This window comes from Phascolarctos cinereus, unplaced genomic scaffold (assembly GCF_003287225.1).
Source record: "Phascolarctos cinereus isolate Bilbo 61053 unplaced genomic scaffold, phaCin_HiC Scaffold_4;HRSCAF=312, whole genome shotgun sequence".
Taxonomy (NCBI): Eukaryota; Metazoa; Chordata; class Mammalia; order Diprotodontia; family Phascolarctidae; genus Phascolarctos; species Phascolarctos cinereus.
The window spans coordinates 717,945,584-717,968,036 of NW_027555847.1; the positions used below are offsets into that span (position 1 = coordinate 717,945,584).

At 45.6% G+C, this 22,453-nt stretch overlaps 1 protein-coding gene across 8 annotated transcripts in view; it reads left to right on the plus strand.

The window, feature by feature from the left end:
- The window catches only part of NF2 (NF2, moesin-ezrin-radixin like (MERLIN) tumor suppressor), a 128,270-nt gene that overhangs the window by 74,577 nt on the left and 31,240 nt on the right, over window positions 1–22,453 (plus strand). For 6 of the 8 annotated variants that reach the window (XM_020996402.2, XM_078154404.1, XM_020996399.2 and 3 more), the window contains 4 exons: window positions 7,751–7,885; window positions 13,134–13,208; window positions 13,722–13,835; window positions 21,798–21,920. In XM_020996402.2, coding sequence (XP_020852061.1) covers window positions 7,751–7,885; window positions 13,134–13,208; window positions 13,722–13,835; window positions 21,798–21,920 — 447 coding nt within the window. The remainder of the gene's footprint in view (window positions 1–7,750; window positions 7,886–13,133; window positions 13,209–13,721; window positions 13,836–21,797; window positions 21,921–22,453) is intronic. The other 2 variants (XM_078154403.1, XM_020996401.2) reach the window with 1 other exon arrangement.

Here is a 22,453-nt window from a genome sequence, read left to right on the forward strand (position 1 = left end):
GCATGAAAAAGCCTGAAGCTTGGCACAGTGCCTCCCCACCCCCAGGTGAGCAGAGCCCAAGTCAAGAAATAGGCTGGAACAGTGAGCCAAAAAAAAAAAGAACTTCACCATAAAAAGATGTTATGGTGGCAGGGAAGAAGACAGCAATATAAAAACATTTACAACCAAAGCCTTAAAGAAAAAAAATGTTAATTGGACCCAAGCCCAACAACAATTCCTGGAGGAGTTAAAGAAAATTATTAAGAGTGGCAGAAGAAAAATTGGGAAGAGAAATGAGAACAATGCAAGAAAATTAACATCTTGGTAAACAAGACACAAAAAAATACTGAAGAAAATAACATCTTAAAAAACAGAATTGGCCTAATGGTAAAAGAGGCAAAGAAATTCACTGAAGAAAAGAATTCCTTAAAAAGTAGATTAGACCAAATGAAAAACAGGTACAAAAGCTCACTGAAGAAAATAATTCCTTAAAAATTAGGAAAAGGAATGGCTTTTATAGCGGAGGGGAAAATGGGGTAGCAGGCAGTGCTTGAATTTCATTCTGTTGGGATTAATTCAAAGAAGGAAAACACACACACACACACACACACACACACACACACAGAGATTTGGGCATAGAAATCTATTCTACCCAATAGAGAAATGGGAGAGGAAGGACATAAGAGATTATGGAAGTGGGGAGTGACAAAAGGGAGGACAGATTAAGGGAGACTGTTCAGAAGCAAAATAGACTTTTGAAGAGAGACAGGATAAAAAGAAGGACATAGAAAAGAAAATAAGGTGGAGGAAAATACACAGTAATCTTAACTGTAAATGGGATGAACTCACCCATAAAATGGAAGTAGATAGCAGAAGGGATTAGAAACCAGAATCCAACAATATATGGTTTACAGGAGACTCACTTGAGCATAATCTATTATGCTCCAGCTGAAGTAAAAAAAAAAGGCAGGGGTAGCAATCATGATCTCAGACAAAACAAAAGATAAAATAGACCTAATTATAAGAGAGAATCAAGGAAACTACATTTTGCTAAAAGGTACCATAGACATGAAGTAATATCAAAATATTTTACAAGAGGTTTCTCCAATAAAGGCCTCATTTCTTTTTTTGTTTGTTTTTGTTTTTGTTTTTTTTAGGCAGTTGGGGTTAAGTGACTTTCCCAGGGTCACACAGCTAGTAAGTGTCAAGTGTTTGGTCTGAGGCCAGATTTGAACTCAGGTCCTCCTGACTTCAGGGCCAGTGCTCTATCCACTGTGCCACCTAGCTGCCCCTAAAGGCCTCATTTCTAAGATACATATTGAGTATAGAACTAAGTCAGATTTATAAAAATAAGAGCCATTTCCCAATTGATAAATGGTCAAATGAATAAGCAGTTTTCAGAAGAAGAAATCAATGCTATCTATAGTCATATGAAAAAAGCCTTAAATTATTACTGATTTTTGTTGTTGTTCAGTTGTTTAAGTCATGTCCTATTCTTCATGGCCCCATTTGTAGTTTGCCCGGCAAAAACATTGGAGCGGTTTGCCAGTTTCTTCTCCAGCTCATTTTACAGATGAGGAAACTGAGGCAAACAGAGTGAAGTGACTTGCCCAGGGTCACACAGCTAGGAAGTGCTTGAGGCTAGGTTTGAACTCAGGAAGAGGAGTCTCCCTGACTCCAGGCCTGGCACTTTGTCCACTGTGCCGCATAGCTGAGGGAAGATAGGTGCACTGATAAACTGTTGGTGGAATTGTAAACTGGTCCAGTCAGCCAAGGACAGTTTAGAATTATGTCCGAAGGGCTCTAAAACTCTGCGTGCCCTTTCACCCAGCAGAACCACTGGTATGTCCATATCCTAAGGAGATCAAAGAGAAAGGAAAGAGACCTAGATGTACAACAGTGTTTGCGGCAGCTCTTTTTGTGGTGGCGAAGACTTGGAAGTGGAGGGGATGCCCATCGGTTGGGGGATGGCTGAACAAGCTGTGGTCTGTGATTGTGATGGAGTGCTACTGTGCTATGAGGAATGACAGGGAGGGTCGTTTTAGAAAAACGTGGCAAGACCCATATGAACTGATGCAAAGTGAAGTGAGAAGTACTGGGAGATCATTGGGCATAGTAACAGCAATGTCATAATGGTGATCAGCTGTGAAAGACTTGGGGGTTTTGATCAGCGCAGTGATCCAGGACAGGCCCAAAGGACTCACGATGAAAAAATGCTCTCCACCTGAGAGAGAACTGATGAGCTGAGTGCAAAATCGAAGTATAATTTTCTCACTTTTTTTTTTTCAATACAGCCGATATGGACTTATGTTCTTCATGATTTCACGTGTATAATTGATATCATTTTGCTTGCTTACTCGGTGGGGGGGGAGAGAATTTGGAACTTAAGATTTAAAAAGAAAAGAATGTCCAAAATAAATAAATAAATAATAGGTTTTTGGTTTTTTAGAGAGACCATTTTGCTTCTGACCTTTACCTCCCGTCATCCACTCTCCCTTTTATCACCCCTCCACCTCTTTCTCATATCCCCTTTCCCTCCTATTTTCCTGTTGGGTAAGATAGATTTCTGTAGCCAATTAAGTGTGTATCTGAAGTCTTCTCTTTGAACTAATTTCAGTGAGAATGAGGTTCAGGTGTTGCCTGCTGCCCCCTGCCCCATTTTCTCCTGCACTATAAATTTAAGCTCTTCCTTGTGCACCCTTTTTAGGTGAGATTAATTTCTCCCACTCTGCCTCTCCCTTCCTCCTCCTCCTCCTTTTGTTTTTTTTTTTTTGAGATCATCCCAACACAGCTCACACCCATGCCCTCTGTCTGTGCAGACTCTTTCTAATTGTCATCAGAAAGACAAAGTTCTTAGGAATTATATGTATCATCTTCCCATTTAGGAATGGAAATAGTTAAGTCTTGTTGTGTCCCTTATGATTTCTCTTTCGTGTTTTGCCTTTTCAGTGCTTCTGGTGAGTCTTGTGTTTGAACACTACATTTTCTATTCAGCTCTGGTCTTCTCTTCAGGAATGCTTGAAAATCCTCTATTTTGTTAAATATCAGTTTTTTCCCCTAACAGATTATACTGGTTATTGTTGGTTGTAATCTTAGCTCCATTGCCTTCTGGAATATCATGTTCCAAGCCCTCTGCTCCATTAACATGGGAGCTGCTAAATCTTGTATGATCCTGACTGTGACTCCACAATATTTGCACTGTTTCTTTCTGACTTGTCATAGTATTTTCTCTTTGAGCTGAGAGCTCTATAATTTGGCTGTAACGTTCCTGGGAGTTTGCATTTTAGGATCTCTTTCAGGAAATGATTGGTGGATTCTTTCAAATTCTATTTCACCCTCTGGATCTAAGATATTGGGGCAGTTTTCCTTGATAATTTCTTGAAATATGGTTTCTGGGCTCTTTTTCTTGTTAATCATGGTTTTCAGGTAGTCCAATAATTGTTAAATTATTTCTCCTTGATCTATTTTCCAGGTCAGTTGTTTTTCCAATGACAGATTTCTCATTTTCTTCTATTTTTTCATTCTTTTGACTTTGTTTTATTGTTTATTGATGTCTTATGGAGAAAATAGGTTCCACTTGGCCAATTCTAATTTTTAAGGAATTCTTTTATTCGGTGAGTTTTTCTGTCTCTTTTAGCATTAAGCCAATTTTGTTTTTTAAGGTGTTTTTTTCTTTGGTATTTTTTGTGCCTCTCGTAACCAAGCTGTTAGTTCTCTTTTCATAATTTCCTTGCATCACTCTCATTTATTTTCCCAATTTTTCCTCTGCCAGTCGTATAACTTTCTTTAATTCTTCCAGGAATTCTTATTAGGCTTGGGTTCAATTAACAATTTTCTTTGAGGCTTTTATTAGAACTGTTTTTGTGTTATTGTCTTCTTCTGAGTTTGTGTCTTGGTCTTCCCTGCCACCATAATAGCTTTTATGTGATCAAGTTCCCTTTTTTTTTTGTTTTTTGTTTTCTCATTGTTCCAACCTACTTCTTGTCTTTGAACTTTACATTAAAGTTGGGCTCTGCTCACCTGGGAGTGGTGAGGCTCTGTGCTAAGCTTCTAACTTTTTCATGCTGCTGTTTTCAGAGCTAGTTCTGGGGGAGTCTACAAGTTCTCAGTGCTTCCACAGTGGTATCATGCCGGGAGAGGTGTGGTCACTGCTCTCCTGGTCTGGACTCTGGCCTTTGCCCAGGAGGGGGCGCCCCTTCCCCTGCAGCCGCACGTGCTCGTGCTCCTCTCGGCCTGGGCCCTGTGAGTGACTGCAGGTGCCCCTGTCCTCCCCAGACTGAGACTCAGAGCTGCCGAATAACAACAGGCCTTGCCCCCGGCACACGCAGAGTGTTTCCTTGCATCTTTTTCTGACCAGTTGCCCGGCCCCCTTACCATCTCTGGGCTGAGAGTTCTGGAAAGCTGCTGCTGCTGCTGCCGCTATCGTACTCAGCTCCGAGGCCCTCAACTGGCATTGTTGTCATGTGTGCGCTAGGTCGGTCCCCACCCCCGTGTCACAGACCTCTCATCCCACCTCCTAAATCATCTGAGGCTGGAACACGGCTCCCCTGGAACTTTTGCTGGCTCTGCTGCTCCAGAACTCAATTTGGGGCATTTTTCTAAAGTTGGGTTTTTTTTTTTTTGCCGGGGAATGTTGAGAGAGCTTGGCTGGGTTACTACTCTACTCCACCATCTTGGCTCTGACCCCCCCATTACTCTGAATATTTTATTTTTTTTAATGACATGTAAAAATGTTTAACATCAGTTTTTTTTTTAATTTGAATTTAAATTCTTTCTCTCCCTCCACTCCTCCCTTGTTGTGAAGGCTGGGAGTTTGATACAGGTTATACACGTACAGTCGTGCAAAACACATTTCCATATTAGTCGCGTTGTGAAAAAAGACATAATCCTCCACCACCACCCCCCCTCCAAAAAAAAAAAAGAAATTTTAAAAAATATGCTTTGATCCACTTTCAGACTCCATCAGTTCTTTATCTGGAAGTGGATAGCATTTTTCATTATGAGTCCTTTGGAACTGTCTTCGATCATTGTATTGCTGCGAATATTAAGTCATTCACAGTTCTTCATCAAACAGTGTTGCTGTTACTGTGTTCACTGTTCTACTGATTCTGCTCACTTCACTTTGCATCAGTTCATGTAAGTCTTTCCAGGTTTTCCTACCATTATTTTTTGAAACCTTAGTGGCTATGTGGTCCAAAAAAAAAGGAATATAGTCTTTCTTGTTTTACTTAAAATCAACTGAAGCTATAAAAAATACTACCAAAATGCCACTTACGTTTATTGTTCAAAGTGCTTTATGGTCAGAGAGGGGAATTACGAATCTTAGGCTGTTAACACATAGCTGCTGTCAGAATGTTATGAGAAGAGAAGAATATTCATCTTTGCGTAGTAGCTGGATCGTGATAATTGCTCATACTCATATGGGCCTTTGCATATGTTACTCGATCCTCAAAATACCTCTGGAAGTAGCTAGAGCAAGTGTCACTATCCTGACTTTACAAATGAGGAAACTGAGGACCGATGACTTACACAAGGTCTCATAGCTAGTGATTGGAACTCAATCACAGGTCCTCTGATTAAGCCCAGTTCCCTTTCCACTCTATTCTGCTTACCTTCTTTAGAGTTGCTGTACCTTCTGAATAACTGCCCATGTTCATATGCTCTTTACTCTGAGTTAGATTTCTCTGTCATTGGTAAGTGGGTTAGTGGAGTGGTGTACCTTCCCTCACTTCCTCTCAATGTAAACGTCTTCTGCTGTAGAGAAGGACTGTTGGGCTATGACATGAGCACCATCTTAGATTTGGAATGGAGTTCATGTTAGGTTGGATTGAGAATTCTCTGTGACCATTCTGACTTCTAAGTACTAGAGCTTGTCAGGTATACATTTATCTGTTTAAAAGTTAAATCACTCAGGATCTAGTTACAGTTCACCCTTTCTTCCCGCTTCCCCCAGGTAAGGATAACTTTATTTACTATTTAGGTTTTCATTCTACATCACTGATAGTGTGGCTGTTTAATTACAATTTGAGTTTTTAGCAGTGAACTTCATTGTGTTACTTTAGTGTTGGTTTTTAAATTGTCACTTTAAAATGTTGTTTTAATTTAATCTTAAAAGATTAACAAAAATTCTGTTTTCTTTCCCTCCCTTTACTTGCCCCTCCACTGAAAAAGAGAAAGAAGACTCTTGTAACAAATGTGCATAGACAAGCCAAATGAATTTCTGCACTGTGTCCAAAAAATATTTGTCTTGTTCTGTGTCCCGAATCCATCACTTCTCTGTTAGGAGAGACCAAGTGCTTCATCATGGGCCATGTGACGTTGTGGTTGGTCATTGCAGTGGTCAGAATTCTTAAGTCTTTCAAAGCTGTTTGTCTTTATAGCGTTGGTATAAAACTCCCAGTTCTGTTTACTTCCCTCTAAATCAGTTCAGACAAGTCTTCCCAGGTTTCTTAGAAGCTGTCCCCTTTGTCATTTCTTACAGTGCAATAGAATTCACTTACACATTTGTATACCATAATTTCTTCAGCTGTTGTACACTTGGCGAGTACACCTATAGCTTCCTGGTCCTTGCTGCTATAAAAAGAACTGCTACAAATTTTTCTTTTTATATATATATAGGTCCTCTTCCTTTTTTTTTGATCTCATTGGGTCATGGATTGAGTAGTGGTATCACTGGGTCAAAGGATATGCATAATTTAATAATTCTTTGGCTATAGGTAGTACAGAACAGCTATAGGAATTCATAGTTCCACCAGTAGTGCATTAATGTCCCTGTTCTCCTATGGCCCGTCCAGCATTTGTCAGCCTTTCCAGCCTGATAAGCTTAAGCTCAGACTTCCAGACTTTGTATTTTTCTAATTATTAATGATTTGAAGCATTTTTCCATATGACCATAGAGACTGTGGATGTCTTGCCTTGAGAAATACCTATTCATGTCCTTTGACCATTCATTCATGTTGGGGAATGGCTCTTGCTCTTGTAAATTTTGATCATTTTCTTCGAAAGGTCTGTCTGTATATCTTGGAAGTGATGAAGCTGTTAACTAACAGAAAAACTTGCTGCAAAGATTTTTTTCCACCCAATACTCATTTCCCTTCTAATTTTGGATACATTGATTTTGTTTGTTCAAAAACTTTTAAATTTTGTGTAATCCGATTTATGATGATTCTCTCTATTGCTTGTTTGGTCATGAACTCTTCCCTTATCCACAGATCAGACAGCTCATTTCTCCCTCGCTCCCCTGATTTGGTTGATATTGTCCTTTACGTCTAAGGCATGTGGTGTGAGACGTTGGTCTCTATACCTAATTTCTGCCAGACTCCTTTCCCATTTTCCCAGCAGTTTGTGTCCTCTAGTGAGTTCTTAGCTTAGGTCTTTTTAAAATTTTCTTTTGATGTAAATAAATTAGCAGCTCTTAGATGCATCTCCGTTCTTTAGCCTGCGGATAGTCTTTGAGCTGGCACTAAGAGTTACCGGTTACTCTCCTAGGGTACTAGCGCATTTCACCGTGGTATTTTGATGATAATAATACTCGTGAACATTTCTGTAGTGCTTTAATGTTTGCAGAACATAATGCATGTTTTTTCCTCGGCTTCTCATTGTGCCTCCTCCAAGAAGGCATGACCTCTCTAGGTTTACCAATTGTTGCGTCTTCAGCTGGAACCAGTTGAAGTCTGCCCGATGTAACAGTTTGTACGGATCTTTTAAAATGTGAATAAAGTCTTTGGATGGAGTTGGAGCTGACAGGGGCTCTTCTTTGTTTCATGTGCAGAATAAAAAGGGCACAGAGCTGCTGCTCGGAGTGGACGCTCTGGGCCTCCACATATACGACCCCGAAAACAGGCTGACCCCCAAAATCTCCTTCCCTTGGAATGAAATCCGGAACATCTCTTACAGCGACAAAGAGGTAGGGCGGAACCCCGTCTGGTCCCAGGGACTACGCAGAATGTTCTCCTTTGTCTTGCCCGCCGGAAGCGTCGTAGCACAGATGCTTCCCTTTAGTGCCGGATTCCTCCATTCTGGAGCAGTGGCTTCTGCTTGTTGAAGCCTCTGCTTTTTCAAAGAGAGTCACCAAGCCCCACTGCTTAGCAGGCAGGGCTAGTTATACCTGTAAATACAGCGAAAAATGAACATTTCTGACTAATGGATGGTTTCTGAGTCCGGTTAGAGAGGCTGTTTGGATTTCAGGGCTGGCTAGTCAGGCAAGAGCTAGAGCTTACTGAGGGCTTTCCCTGTGCCCAGTCTTTTATTATGTGCTCTGGGGTCTAACATGATGATAGGAACTCACTGTGCTGTCCTGGAAAGAAGGTCAGGTGTGGAGTCTGGAAGACTTGTGCTTGCAGCAAGCGTAGGCACTTACAGGCTGTGTGACTCTGAGCAAGTCATTGACCCTTTCTGAGTCTTAAGTTTCCTCATTTGTAAAATAGGAATAAAACTATACTTGCAATAGCGACCTTCCAAGGTTGTTCTGAGGAAAATACTCTGTTGCCTTAAGGCATTACAAAAAGGTGAATGATTCTTTTTAGTGTTTTTCCTATAATAACCCTGTAAGGTGGGTTGTACAAGGATCACCATTCCCATTTTCATGGACGAGCTTGTTGAGATTCACGTCCACGGTGGTGTAGGTCAGACACGTGGCCCAGAGACTGCACGTGGCCCACAGCACTCTTGAATGCAGCCTGAACCCCGTTAAAATGTAATGGGGAAACATTTAACAAAATAAATAAAACATACAACAGGGATCCCCAAGACGGCTTAGTGGTCCCTATTTCTGTTTGAGTTGGACCCCACCAGTGTAGAAGACTCTTATAAGAATTAGAGGTGGGATGTGCACCCGGCACTTGGAGCCAGCAGACATGGCTGTGTTTGAATCCTGCCTTAGACACACCTACTTGTTCTTTGTTCACAGGCTAGTTATGTAACCCCAGAGTTTTCTCATCTCTAAAATGGAATAATAATGCTTGCACTCTTGATCTCATAGGATTGTAGATATTAATTGTTGTTCAGTCATAGTTGTGTCTGACTCTTTGTGACGCTGTGGGCCAACTGTCCATGAGATTTTCTCGGTAAAGATACTGGAGTGGTTTGCCATGTCCTTCTTAAGTTTTGTTCAAGTAGAGGTTAAGTGACTTGCCCAGGGTCATACAGCTAGTAAATGTCTGAGAATCCTATTTGAACTGAGGTCTTTCTGACTCCAGGCCCAGCACTCAATCCACTGAGCCTCTAGCTGCCCTCTTGTAGATACTAAAGCACTCTGCAAATATGAGCTGTTATCATTATAATCAAGCAGACTTTGTCCTCTTGAAACTTATAAACTAATAATGAAGAAAAAACTAGCATGCCTTAAACAGTTAGCATATTATTAAGATTTAATAACAGACATGTGTGGCCTCAGAATTTAAATCTCTGCCTGTGGGATGATGACCCAGATTTCTCAGCCGTTGTAATTCATTCAACAAATATTTATTAAACATGTTCTCTGATAATAACTGACAAAGCATTGCAGAAAGTCTTCGATTTAACAGACTTTTATTCACATCCAAGGCATCATCTTAGACAATGGAGATAAAGAGACAAAAGAAGGTAGTCTCTACCCTCATGCCTCACAGCATGATAGGGAAGACAAGAGGCCCACCTGGGTCGCCATCAGGAATGGATGAGTGCTGAGCACAAGGCGAAGTCCCTGGCGTCGTGGGCCTCTGTGTCTAAGGGGTGGGCGTGGGGGGTTGTTTATGTGAACCGAAGGGAGGGAGGCCTGGCCCTCTGATATTGTTTGGTTCTGCCGGACTGTGTTGGTGTCAGACAAATTGAACGCTGTAATTGATTTTGAAAATGTTGGCGAGATAGAGACCCCAAGATGGGCTTTTAGGTGTTTGTTCTAAAAGCCTTTCAATTGAAAGCCCACATTACTCAAGCATTGGGTTTGCCCCAGCATGATAACTCTTCTCCAATTCCATAAAAATGTTTACTGTGCACCCTGGGGCTGGAGCACTAAAAGCTCCCCAAACCCTCATTCTTCAAAGAACCCGAGGATTAAAGTCTCTCCTAGTGAGGCCTGACATCCTAAACTCTAACAGAGCTTCTCCAGGGGAATGGAGCCATCGTGTTCCATCACGTCCACAATCCACGGAATAAGACAACCCCGAGCTCACTTGACATGGTGGTAAGTTAGTTGTCTTCGTAGTTCTGGATGCACGACAGCCAGGCTGTCAGAACAGAAAGGTTTTGTTTATTCATAGTGATCCATTGACCCCAGGAATGTTCTCTAGTGCTGAGACTGTGGTTTTCTCCACTATTTGTGGTTTCCCACTGACAGCTTTCAAGTTAAATAGCCAAAAGAGCTCAAGAAGTGCTCCTCTGGAGTGGACTGGGGCGTAAGGGAACTTTGCCCACGCGATTGAAGGATTCAGGGCAATTTTTAGCTTGCCTGACTTTGCTAATCTCTTGTCAACAATGTGCCACTTGGAGGACTTGGTCTGTGTGTGGGGGTGGGGGGGTGTGCGCTTAAAAGGCATCCCTGAAATACTGGATCAGCCTGAGTGACTGAATAACCAGTGAACCTCTGCAGACTGTCCTGGAGGGCTCTGGCTGCTAGGGCTCTGGCCTGGCAGCAGTGACACAGGCAGGGAGGAGGCCACACACTCTGCCCACAGGAGCTCCCAGGCACTTGATCAGTGGGCCTGTTGCAGTTCCAGTGAAGTTTATAAGGCACTTTTCTTATGAGCAGCCTTTTGAATTGAGTGGCATGAACTTCATTTTCCAGATTTTCTTGCTGAAGAAAAGGCACAGACCCGGTAAGTGCCAAAATTACTGACCTGGGCCCCAGTGGAAGTAATCCCAGGCTTTGGAATGATCCATTGAGCCATCCTGCTGCCTCTTCCGTGTAAAACACATGCCCAGATGACCTTGGCACAAGGCATGCCCAGTGTGGGGAGTGCCACCTAGGGAGCTGGCAGGGAGAGGCCTGAGGGAGGCAGAGGTCCATTTCAGCTGTGGCCTGGAGGCAGGGAAGACTTCTTGGAGGAGGCAGACTTGGAAGGTCTTCCTGACTGAAGCCTTGAAGAAAGAGAAGCAAAGATGACTTGGAGAGCCCGTTCCAGCACATGGGCCTTCCTCAGAGTAGAGGCATGATAAATGCTTTGTGAATGGAATTGAGGCATGGGCGAACAAATGGTGTGAGCAGAGGGGGAGACAACCCAGGAGAGTGTAGGAGACGAGCTGACAGCACAGACCAGTGAACGGCTTCCCAGCAGGCAAGGCGGGACATAGACTGTAGTCAGAAGGGAAAGCCGGCCTCAGATCGTGGAGAGCCTGATGGCCAGGCTGAGAGCAGATGCAGTTGGCAGTGAAGAACCACTCGGTAGTCAAAAGCACTGTAGTGGTCTCATTCCCTAGGACTGCTGCGCACACAGCAAACGGTGTGGAGGAGACCTTGGAGAGAGGCCAGACCGTGGCCGGAGGGATCACTTGGGAGGCGCTGGTCATGACACAGAGTGGTTGCCACGAGAATGGCCGGGATGGGAGAATGTGAATGGAGGAGCTCTTACCAAGGAAGAATGATAGGACTTGTCAGTCAGTTGCATTTGGGGGTGGGGCAGGGAGAAGAATGCTGCTGGCATGGACGCAAATGCCGTCGGCTGAAATAATATTGCTGCAGGAGTGGATTGCGTGTAGGCTACCAAGTCAGGAAATCTGCCCTAGAAATTGACTAGCTGTGTGACCCTGCTCAAGTCACTTAATCTCCATGTAAAATAAGATATCAGTAGTGCCTCCCTCAAAGAGTCGATCAGGTTCAAATGAGATAATGTATCTACATAAAGACTTTTCTGATCCCCCTGCCCCAGCCCAACTATTCATGCCCGACTCCCAGATGACTTTATATTGGAAGAGACAGTGAGGGTGGTGCAAAGGGTAAAACAGTGAACCTGGAGTCTGGCAGACCTGAATTCAAATGTGGTCTCAGGTTCTTACCAGCTGTGTAACTGGGGCAAATCATTTAACCTCTGTCTGCCTCAGTTTCTTTATCTATAAAATGAGTGTAATCCTACCTCTCAGGGATATGGTAAAGATAAAATGATGTATTCGTAAAGCAGTTTGCAAACCTTAAAGAACTGTGTAAATGCTGATTATTAGAGCTAGCTAAATGTCTGTGTAGCTAAATGACTGTGCTCGCACGCATGTGTACACACACACACACACACACACACACACACACACACACACTCTCTAAAGGCAGGGCCTGGTTCATGCCTGGCTTCCTTAGCACTTGGGAGAATTGTGTTGATGAAGTGATTGCTCTCCTCCCTTGCTCAGAAGCCTTGAGTGGGTTCCCCTTTCCTGTCATGTCAAACTAAAGTCCCACAGCCTGGCTTCCCGGGGCCTCAGCCTGTCTGGGCCCAGCCTGTGTCTCCATGGTTATTTCCCTCTGCTCTTCCAGCCTGTGTGTTGTGGCCCAGTCTCATCCCTTCTCTCCCTGGTTCCTACAGTACAATTCTCTGCCCTGCAGCTTCCCCTTCTCACATTTGCCCCTCCTCTTAACGCCTGCCTGTGTCCTGTCCCGGCCACCCCAGGCCTGCCTTGTGCTTCTGAGTCTGACTGTCTGCCACATGGTCCCATGCTGGTTTCTTCTAGAATGTCTCATACCGTTAGCTGTCGCTTCGTGGATCCTGGACTCAGCACTCCCACCTTGGCCGCCTGGGAGTGGAGAGTGCATTTTCCTCCTTTTCTCGGTTCTTTCCAGCATCTGGCTCTGAGCCATAGGGTTTGTTGGCTGTGTGGCCTGCTCTCAGCTCGGTCTGGCTTCCTTTGAGGTCCAAGTGGGCCTTGCCTGGGCAGCCATCACCCTGCCAGCCCATCTGCCAGGTGCCTGCCCCTCGCCAGGCCCTCAGATGCTCCCAAGTGGTAGCACCTTGAGGAAGGTCCCCCATTCCAACCCCTGCTGCATGGAAGGGACCACAGTGGCTGCACCCGCAGCGATGGCTGTGCCCATTGTGGTGGCTATTCCCATGATGGTGACTGGCCCCACAGAAATGGCTGTGCCTGTAGCCGTGACTGGCCGCACAGCGGTGGCTGCGCTGGTCGTGGTGGCAGCAGCCCTGCTGCTGATCTTCTGGGAGGGCATCATACAGCTCTAACGCCTTTTCTTCTTTTTGTAGTTCACCATTAAGCCTCTGGACAAGAAGATCGATGTCTTTAAGTTTAACTCGTCAAAGCTGCGTGTTAACAAGCTGGTAAGTGGAGGCCCAGACTTTATCGCTCTGTAACCTAGCTGGAATTTCAGGAAAAAAATGAACTCTCTCTTAGAAAGAATCAGAATGTCATCCTCATAAACAGGAGGGATATGCCAAGCAGTGCACAGCTTTTTACTTATCTTCACTTCTCCTTGGAAAGTCAGACTTAAACTGTGCTGGTGTAGAACATTGAACTATATCTGGAAGGAGGGTGAGAGACTTCCTCGTCCTGTCCTCCTTCAGTCACGGTGTTCTGCCCACCCACAGCACACCTGTTCCAAACACATCCTTGTGCAGGCCCAGGAATTGAGAAGCCTGGAGAAGGCTAACCCATTTTCAGTGTCAGAGGCCTGAAAAGATCCCCTACATAACCCTTTCTTGGCTCCTCCTTCCTAGCTTTCACACAGACCAGCTTCTCTTTTTTCAAGTTTGCCGACCTTCCAAACATGGCCGTGAGCCGTGGGGTCCGTGAGGTAACCGTGGACGGTCGTGCTTCTTGTCTCACTCGGGCAGATTCTGCAGCTGTGCATTGGGAACCATGACCTCTTTATGCGAAGGAGGAAGGCCGACTCATTGGAGGTACAGCAGATGAAAGCCCAGGCCAGAGAGGAGAAGGCCAGAAAGCAGGTGAGTGAGGCCCGGCCTGCCCGCCCAGCGGAGGCGCGTGCGGCAGGTGGTTGTTTGTGTCCGGGGCAGGTGGCCTCCTGGGACTCCCCAGAGGGGCCCCTGTGACTACCCGCAGCAGGGAGTCCCAGGCCAGGAGATCAAGTCATGCTGATTAAATGTGTCCAGAGTCACTGCCACTGTACTCTGCATCTGGGCCCCAGCTGGAGAAGAAATTGGGGTGCGTGAGTGAAGCCGAGGGCGACTGGCAGAAGGCTGGCCTCGCTCCTTTGCCTGGCATTCTCCTTCGCTAATTAGATGGTGATGGAATGCATGGCGGCATTTTAGAGCTCACCGACAGAATGCTGATCAGGTCCTGGACTTGCCTGTTCACTTCAGGTCAGCCCCGGCACTGGGCACAGCCCATCCCGGGCAGCAGCGTGGAGCCAATGAGCAAATTGGACTGTCTGAATCATTGTCTTGTGCTCATGGACCATTTCCACACACTGAAACCCACACAACTAATCTGAGCCCCACTGCTCAGAATACCAATCACATTTTTGGCCAGACCACTAGATAGCAACGGCAGCACAAAGCAGCCCGGGACTTGAAAGCTCCCCGGGCTCTTCCTGACCTGGCATGCTGCCTCACACAGACCGGGGTCCACGGTGGGGACGGGGGGATAGCGCCCAGGGCTGGAGTTTGGAACAGAGCGTCCGTTTTGGTTCTTGTGAGTGTGGGGCATTGCCCATCAGGAGACTCGGGCGTCTTCTGCCTTCACTTTGTTTTCTGGAACGGTAGTGGGGGCAGCGCTCCCGGAGGAGCTCCCAGTGGGCTGATGGCGCAGTGCTTGCTTCGGGTGCGAAATGCAGGGACATTCTTCCGGGGTCGCCCCGTCTGACCTCCCTCCCTCAGGAGCGAGAGGAGAGGCCAAGAGGAAGGCGAGGGGAGGCTGCTCGCAGTTACAGTGACCCCGCTTCAAATGATGCGCTCAGAACAAAGACCCTAATTGTCCGCCTGTGGAGGAGGGGGGGCTGCAGCCAAGATGGAGAGATGGGGAAAGCACGGGGGCAGGGGGCCCGATGCCGGTCCTAGCTCTGCCTGTGGCCAGCGGCAGTGTGTTCTTGGGCAACTCCTTTCCCCTTCCATGGCTCGGTGTGCTTTCTTCTAATAGCTCTCCCCTTGGGTGGTTCTCCAAGGGGAGACATATTTCCCAGGGTGCTCTTGGGCTTGTGCATAAGAGGGAGACTGGGAAGGCCTGAGCACTGTTGGTCCCTTTCCTGTGGTCTTCCCTTTCCCTTTTTTGCTTCGAGTTTAGGAGGAACATGCAGCCTTAGAATCATATGTTAATGTTTTTTAAATATGTGCTACTACCATTTTTTTTACGTTAGATTTGTTTCCGGGTATGCCCTCACCCAGAGAAATATTCCTTAGAACAAAGAATTAGAGAAGGAGACGGGGAGAGAAGTCATGGAAAAGAGCTCCCAAGCAGAAGGCTCTGGCAGGGTCTCACCAGCGGGAGGGACTTGTGTTCTAGCATCTCTTCTTCGTCCAAGATGGACGAGTGCGATTGCATGGTATTCTGAGAAACCACACATCACTACGTCTTGGGAATAGATTGAAGTAATAATCCTAACCCTGCCTTTAATGAATGAGGAGAAGAATAGTACGGCCACTTTTCTGGCTTCCGCCCTCTGAAGTCAGCCAGGACCCCACAATCACAGCGCTCATCCCACGCTTCGTCACTTTGTTGATCTCAGTGTGCAGGCCAGTCTACAGAGTCATCCAGGACGAAGGCGTCTTTGTAGGGGAGTCAGGTGGGTGGTGCCTGTGTTCCCAGGCTGCTGCTTCTGGGTCCGTCTGGGTGTGCACAGTGCTGCTGGGGACCCACAACGCCCGTGGAGGTGCTGACTCCTGGGCCTGTAGATGAGTCGGACTGGGGAGCTCTTCTCCTTGACTAACCCGGAGATGTCAGGGCCTCGTGGATGTCTGTTCCATCTATAATACTGGCTGTATAGGAGAAGAGCAGGGAAGAAGCAGGCCCTCTGTCCTGTGGCATGGCAGGTAGTGGCATCTTCACAAGGGGTGTGTTCTAGGGAACAGAGTCATAGCGCACCTATCTGCTCCTGTAAGGGTCAGGAGACCTGGTCTGGCTCTGGCTTCCCCTTCCTCCCCTTGTGGCCTCGGAAGAATGACACGGCCCTTTCTGTTCCTCACTTTCCTTATCCATAAAAGAGTTATGATGATATTCACGCTTTCCTCTCTCACGGGGTTGGCGTAAGGACAAAATAAAATCATGCAAGTGATGGGGCGGGGGCGTGAATCCTGTCATTTCACTGGCATCAGCCGCCTTGTCGGGAGGATGTGGTTCTCCCTTGTTAATGTGGTCACTGGGGTTTGGCAGCTTAGAGTTTTGGCGTGTTGCCGGGGCCACTGAGCTATTGGATGACTGGTCCAGGGTCCCACAGACAGACAATATGTTTGCAGAGATGGGGCTGTAACTGCCAGGTCTTCGAGATTTCAAGGACAGTGCCTTCTTGCTGTCTGTCTCTGTCTTTCCCTCTCTCTGTCCCTCTCTGTCTCTCCCCTTGTCTCCTTCCCTCCTTCTACCCTCTCCCCCAGTTTCTTCCTTTCTCCCTCTCTGTCTTTGTCTCTCTCGGTCTCTGTCTATTTCTGCTTTCTCTGCTTCTTACTATAAATTCTGCTATGTGTCAGTATGGTGCTGACCTGTGATTTCCGAAGTGGCAGAACTCCTTGCACCAATGCAGGTTTCTCTCTTCCTTACCCTGTTTGACAATTACCTGAAGCTTGGAGAGCCCATGGAGGCTCTGGAAGGCAGTGGTGGAGGCTGCCCCTCCCACAGTCCCGGGCTGCTTGCTGAGTGGCTTCTGCTACAAAGCTCAGCCCTTAGGTGCTCTTTCTCACATTATACTGCATCCATGTATTTTAAATTATGGTGCAATCATACACTGCTATCATGTTCTACTTATTAGTGTAAACCTTGGGTGTCTTGCATAATCATCATCTGTAACTCAAAACAGTTATAGCCTCTATCAGAGATGGCAAAGCCCATAGATGTCTCCAGAGTACAGGAACCAGATTGAAATGAAGTTGGGAAATACTTAACAAAACAAATAACAATGCACTGCAATGTCTTCTGAGTCACATCAGCAACAAGATGGTGGGCTAGAGATTTTCTCTGATCCCCATGACCTCTTAAGCCTCTCCAAAGCAGAAATTATATGCCAGAGATAAAGCAACTTCAGCTGTTTCTGTGGTCTAGGGCAAGGTAAAAAAAAAAAAACTTCCAAAACCCATGAAGTGCTGCCCACTGCCTTTGAGCTCATTCAGCACCTCTTCCCCACCTCCCACTAACAACAAGGCTACATTAGCAGACCCAAGGACATGACACAGACCCGTATCAAAACCCACCCTTATGCCCTGGTCCCCCTCCCTCTTTCTGGTTCCATAAAGATCCCAGCTCCAAGCTATGGAAGTTTCATTGGGCCTTATAGCCAGCCCTTCAGGAGCAAAAGCTTGCCAGGGGCTGCAGTATGGAAGCACCAATACTGGGGACAGCAGGATCTGCTGGTGCTGCCAGAGACCTGAGGAATAGAGGGAGCAGGGCAGGTAACCAAGACAGGACACTGTGCATGTTGGGGCTCTCCAGTAATCCACTAAGGCTGAGGGAAAGAGCCCAGCGTCCCGCTGAGGCCAGTTCTGACCACCCAGAAGTCACTAGCAGAGACCTAGGCTGGTGAGCTGTGAAATGCCCAGTGTGGGAGGAGGCTGAGACACTGTGAGATCCAGCCCCGACGAAACCCCAGTCAGAGGGGAAGGAGTCAGGAAGTGAATGACGTGTAAAATAAGGGGAAAAAAAGACTGAGATTACCAAATGTTTCAGGAAGAAGTAAATTCAAATTCCTTCAACATAAACAGATAAATCAACAGGAAAAACAATAACAAAAGGAAATGTGGCATCTAGATCTAGTAAATGAGTTCAGGCATCTATAAATAAATACTGCGCGCACACACACACACAAGAAAAGGGAAGATGATCCCACACTTGATTAGACAGAAGACCCTGTGGAATTTAAGAACATGGAAATGCAACACATTGTTTCTGACTGGTTAAAAAGAAAAATTAGAATTATAGAAGCATAATTTATGGTCTGCACATACACACACATATACACACATACAAAATGGGCAGAATTAAAAAACTTGAATCTGCAATGGCAAGCCTTTCCAAAGAGACTGAAGAGAGAACAATAGATTGGGAATGTAAATCCGCAGAAGTGAAGGACAATTTAGAAGAAAAGAAGCAAAAAACAAGAACGTTAAAGAAAACATATTCATTATACAAGCAAAACACACGTATCTCAAAGACCTACAAATCTGAGCTTAACCACACAGGCAGAATTTAGTAAAAAAAAAAGAAGAATTTGAAACATTTTTAGAAAACGAATCAGTTTTTAGAAAACGAATCAGGACTAAAGAGGTCATGTGCTTCTCAGACACCCCAAACAACAGGAGTGCAGGCAGAATGAATAACTGCAAGGGAGAGGCCAACAGGAGTTATGGAAGGAACCTGGCAACACTCTGCCTCCAGGTGAAGCCGTGTGTTCTCTGGGGTTTTTGGTGAGACTACCTAATAACTTAGGAGGGTACGTGACAGGAGTGATGCACCAGGGTCAGATCAAGGGCCAGCAATAAGGGGAAGGTGACCTCTGGGGTCTCAGAAAGAGAAGACCCTATAGGGGAGTGAGTGGGGAGGGGGGAAAGCTTGAAAAGAACGGGAAGAGGAAAGAAGCCTTACGTTGAAGGTGGGAGGGGTTCCACTGGCGAATGTTCTTAGGAATGAAGAGAGGTGGGCAGTGAAGGGAGAGGAGGACCTTACACTGAGTAAAGTCTGGGAAATTTGGTGCTTGAAAACCCTACTTGTCTGGGACTGGAGGAGAAGGGGGAGTGTTGGGAACTCTGGAGATTCCAGCTGGCATCTGGAAGACTGGGAGAGCTTAGACACAGGAAGGTGATTTTCAGGCAAACTCAGAAGAAAAGGTCAACAAGAAAGGGTATAGATCAGTGGTGGACTGCATAATCAGGGACCCCACCATGGGGCAGTGCTAGGTGGCACTGTGGAGAGAGTGCCCGACCTGGAGTGAGGAAGAGCCGAGTTCAAATCTGGCATTAGATACTGGGCAAGGCACTTAATCTCTCTTGGCCTCAATTTCCTCATCTGTCAAATGGGAATAATAATAGCACCTACCTCCTAGGGCTGTTGTGAGGATCAAAGGAAATGATAATTGTAAAGCACTTAGCACAGTTCCTGGCACATAATAAGTGCATAATAAATGTTAGCTGATAATATTATTAGTAATACTACATCAATATATAATAATATAACATTACATATTGACGGTATTAATAATAATTGGCATTGCTCCAGAAATAAGAAGAATCCATGGGAAGGGCCCTACAAGGCAGAGCTTAGAATGTATCCTTTGAAAGCTTTACTAGCATGAAGAAGAGAGAGACCAGATAATGATGGAGATCATGAATCAGAGAATGAGGGTCCAGAGTAAACAGAAGGAGAAGGTACATAATGAAGAGAGTCAGAAGTCCTTTTTTGGAAAGGGGCGTGAGAAAGATGAAATTTAATAACTAAGCTGAAGGGGAGGAGAGAATGGGGCATATAATTTATTTTGGGGGGGGGCGCGCTAGACAATGAGGTCAAGTGACTTGCCCAGGGTCACACAGCTAGTAAGTGTTATATGTCTGAGGCCAGATTTGAACTCAGGTCCTCCTGAATCCAGAGCAGGTGCTCTATCCACTGCACCACTTAGCTGCCGCAAGGATGGGGTATATCAAATGAGAAGAAGGGATAAGGGTGAGGGGAAGAGAGCAGTTCGGTGAAGGAACTGAGGGAGCATTAGATTGTGTCGACAGCAGAAAGGGGGATGTGAAGCTGAAAAGCTTCTGCACAGACAGCGTCAATGCACTGAGCATCAGAAGGGGAGTGGGTAAATGGGGGGGAAAGGCCTTGGTATCCCAAGATATGTAGACAGTTAATAACTGCACATGAGTAATAGCCATTCTCTAATAGGTAACTGGTGAAAGGATATGAATAAACAGTTTTCAAAAGAATAACTGCAAAATGTTCACAACCACATGAAAAGCTCTAAACCACTAGTAATAAGAGATGCAAATTAAAACAATCTGGAGACTTACCTTCACATCCAGCAAATTGGCAAAAATGACAACAGTCAGTGATGGAAAGGGATATGGGAAGATAGGCACACTAATACATTGTTGGTGGAGCTGTGACATGGTTACAGCCATTTTGGAAAGCAATTTGTAATTATGCAAATAGAGTGACTAAAATGTCCTAACCTTTATTTTTTATAATTAATTTTATTTATTTTTAGTTTTCATCATTCACTTCCATAAGATTTTGAGTTGTAAATTTTCTCCCCTTTCCCCTCTCCTCCCCCATCCCGAAGACGGCATGCAATCTGATATAGGCTCTACATATACATTGATATTAAGCATATTTTCACATTAGTCATGATGTGAAGAAGAATTAGAACTAATGGGAAGAACTGTGAGAAAGAAGAGACAAGACAAAACAGCAAAAGAAAAGGAGGACAAATGGTGGCTTCGATCTGCATTCAGACTCCAAGGTTCTTTCTCTGGATGGGGACGGCACTTTCCATCCATCATGAGTCTTTTGGGGTTGTCTTAGGTCCTTGCATTGCTGAGAAGAGCCAAGTCTATCAAAGTCGGTCATCGCACAACGTGGCTGTTACTGTGTACAACGTTCTCCTGGTTCTGCTCACTTCACTCAGCATCAGACCATACAAGTCTTTGTAGGTTTTTCTGAGGTCCACCTGCTCATCATTTTTTATAACACAGTGGTATTCCATTACATTCATAGATCACAGCTTGTTCAGCCATTCCCCAATTGCTGGACATCCCTTCAGTTTCCAATTCTTTGCCACCACAGAAAGAGCTGATATAAATATTTTTGTATGTGTGGGTCCTTTCCCCATTTTTATGATCTCTTTGGTATACAGCCCTAGAAGTGCTATTGCTGGGTCAAAGGGTACACACAGTTTTTTGGACCTAGTTCCAAATTGCTTTCCAGAATGGTTGGATCATTTCACAACTCCACCAACAATGCGTTGGTGTTCCAATTTTCCCATGTCTTCTCCAACATAAAATGTTCTTACCCTTTAAATCAGAGATTCCATTACTGGTCTTAGGCCCCGAGGAAGCCATTGATAAGAAGAAAGTCTTCCTATAATCCAAAATATGGATAGCAGCATTTCTTTGTGATGGCCAAGGATTGGAAACAAGTAGAGGCCCGTCTATTCGGGGATGGTGAAACAAATTGTACATGAATGAAGGCAGTATGACTGAGCTCTAAGAAATGGTGAGTGTGGTGAATGTGAAGAAGCCTGGAATGACCTCCATGAACTGATGCAGAGTGAAGTCAGCAGGGCCAAGGAAACACCGCGCACAGTGACAGCAACAGGGTAGATGGAAAGAACGGCGATGCACCAGAAAGCCAGAAGTCAGAGTCACAAAATTAGAAAGCTTGAGCGGGGCCGGAATGAAGAGAGATGAGAATCCCCCCCCCCCGTCTGCCCTTTGTGGAGATGGCAGGGCCACGGTGGCCACATGGGGCCCACGTCTTCAGACTTTCCCGGTGTACTGATCAGTTGTGCGACTTTTGTCTCTCCAGGAAATACTGTTTGTTATGTGGGAGGGGTTGGGGGGGCACTTGGGATACTGAGGGGATGTGAGAAAATGTCAGGAAAACTTCTGTGATGAGTGAGTGATGCGGTGCGACACAGATGGTGTTACTTTGTGGTTTTCTGTATCAGTCTGCAGGGGTTCCAGGGGTCTGTTTGCGGACTGGGTTGCTCTAGACTCCATGTCACCTGTTATCATTCTAAGTCTTTTTGTCCCTCACCTCCCTAGATGGAGCGGCAGCGTTTGGCTCGAGAGAAGCAGATGAGGGAAGAGGCTGAGCGAACAAGGGACGAATTGGAGAGGAGGCTCTTACAGCTGAAGGAGGAAGCTACCATGGCCAATGAAGCCCTGGTGAGTCCTTGGAGAGACTGACTATACTTCGTGACACTGCCCAGTGTGAGGGCAAGAAGAAGGATGGAGCCAGAAGAGGGCCTGGGTTCTAGTCCAGCTTCAGTTTCAACCTGTCTTGAGATGGGGCAGCGGGCAGCAGGCTGGTAGAGGCAGGCTGGATGGCCTGTTTCATTGGTAAGTCCCAGGCTTCTGTCACTGCTGCCATCGGGCATTCTTAATCAGGGTGAGAATTGAAGAGGGTAGAAATGGCCATTGCCACCCTGGCGTCTGAGGACCTGACGGCTCTGGGATTTCTCCTTGAGCCCGGTAACCCTCCTTCTGAGGGGGACGCTCAGAGCAGCTTCACTCTTTTTGCTCTGATTTTGGTGTGTGTCTGTATTTCCCCCTTGTAGCATCAGAAACAGACTCACACTGAGTTCTTAAAGTTTTTCATCAAGTTCATTACCAGCTATATCCTTTTCCTGCTTCACTGCTTAGAGAGCCATCTCTTGTATCAAAGAATGAAGAAGAGGGCATAGGGCACTTTAAAATTA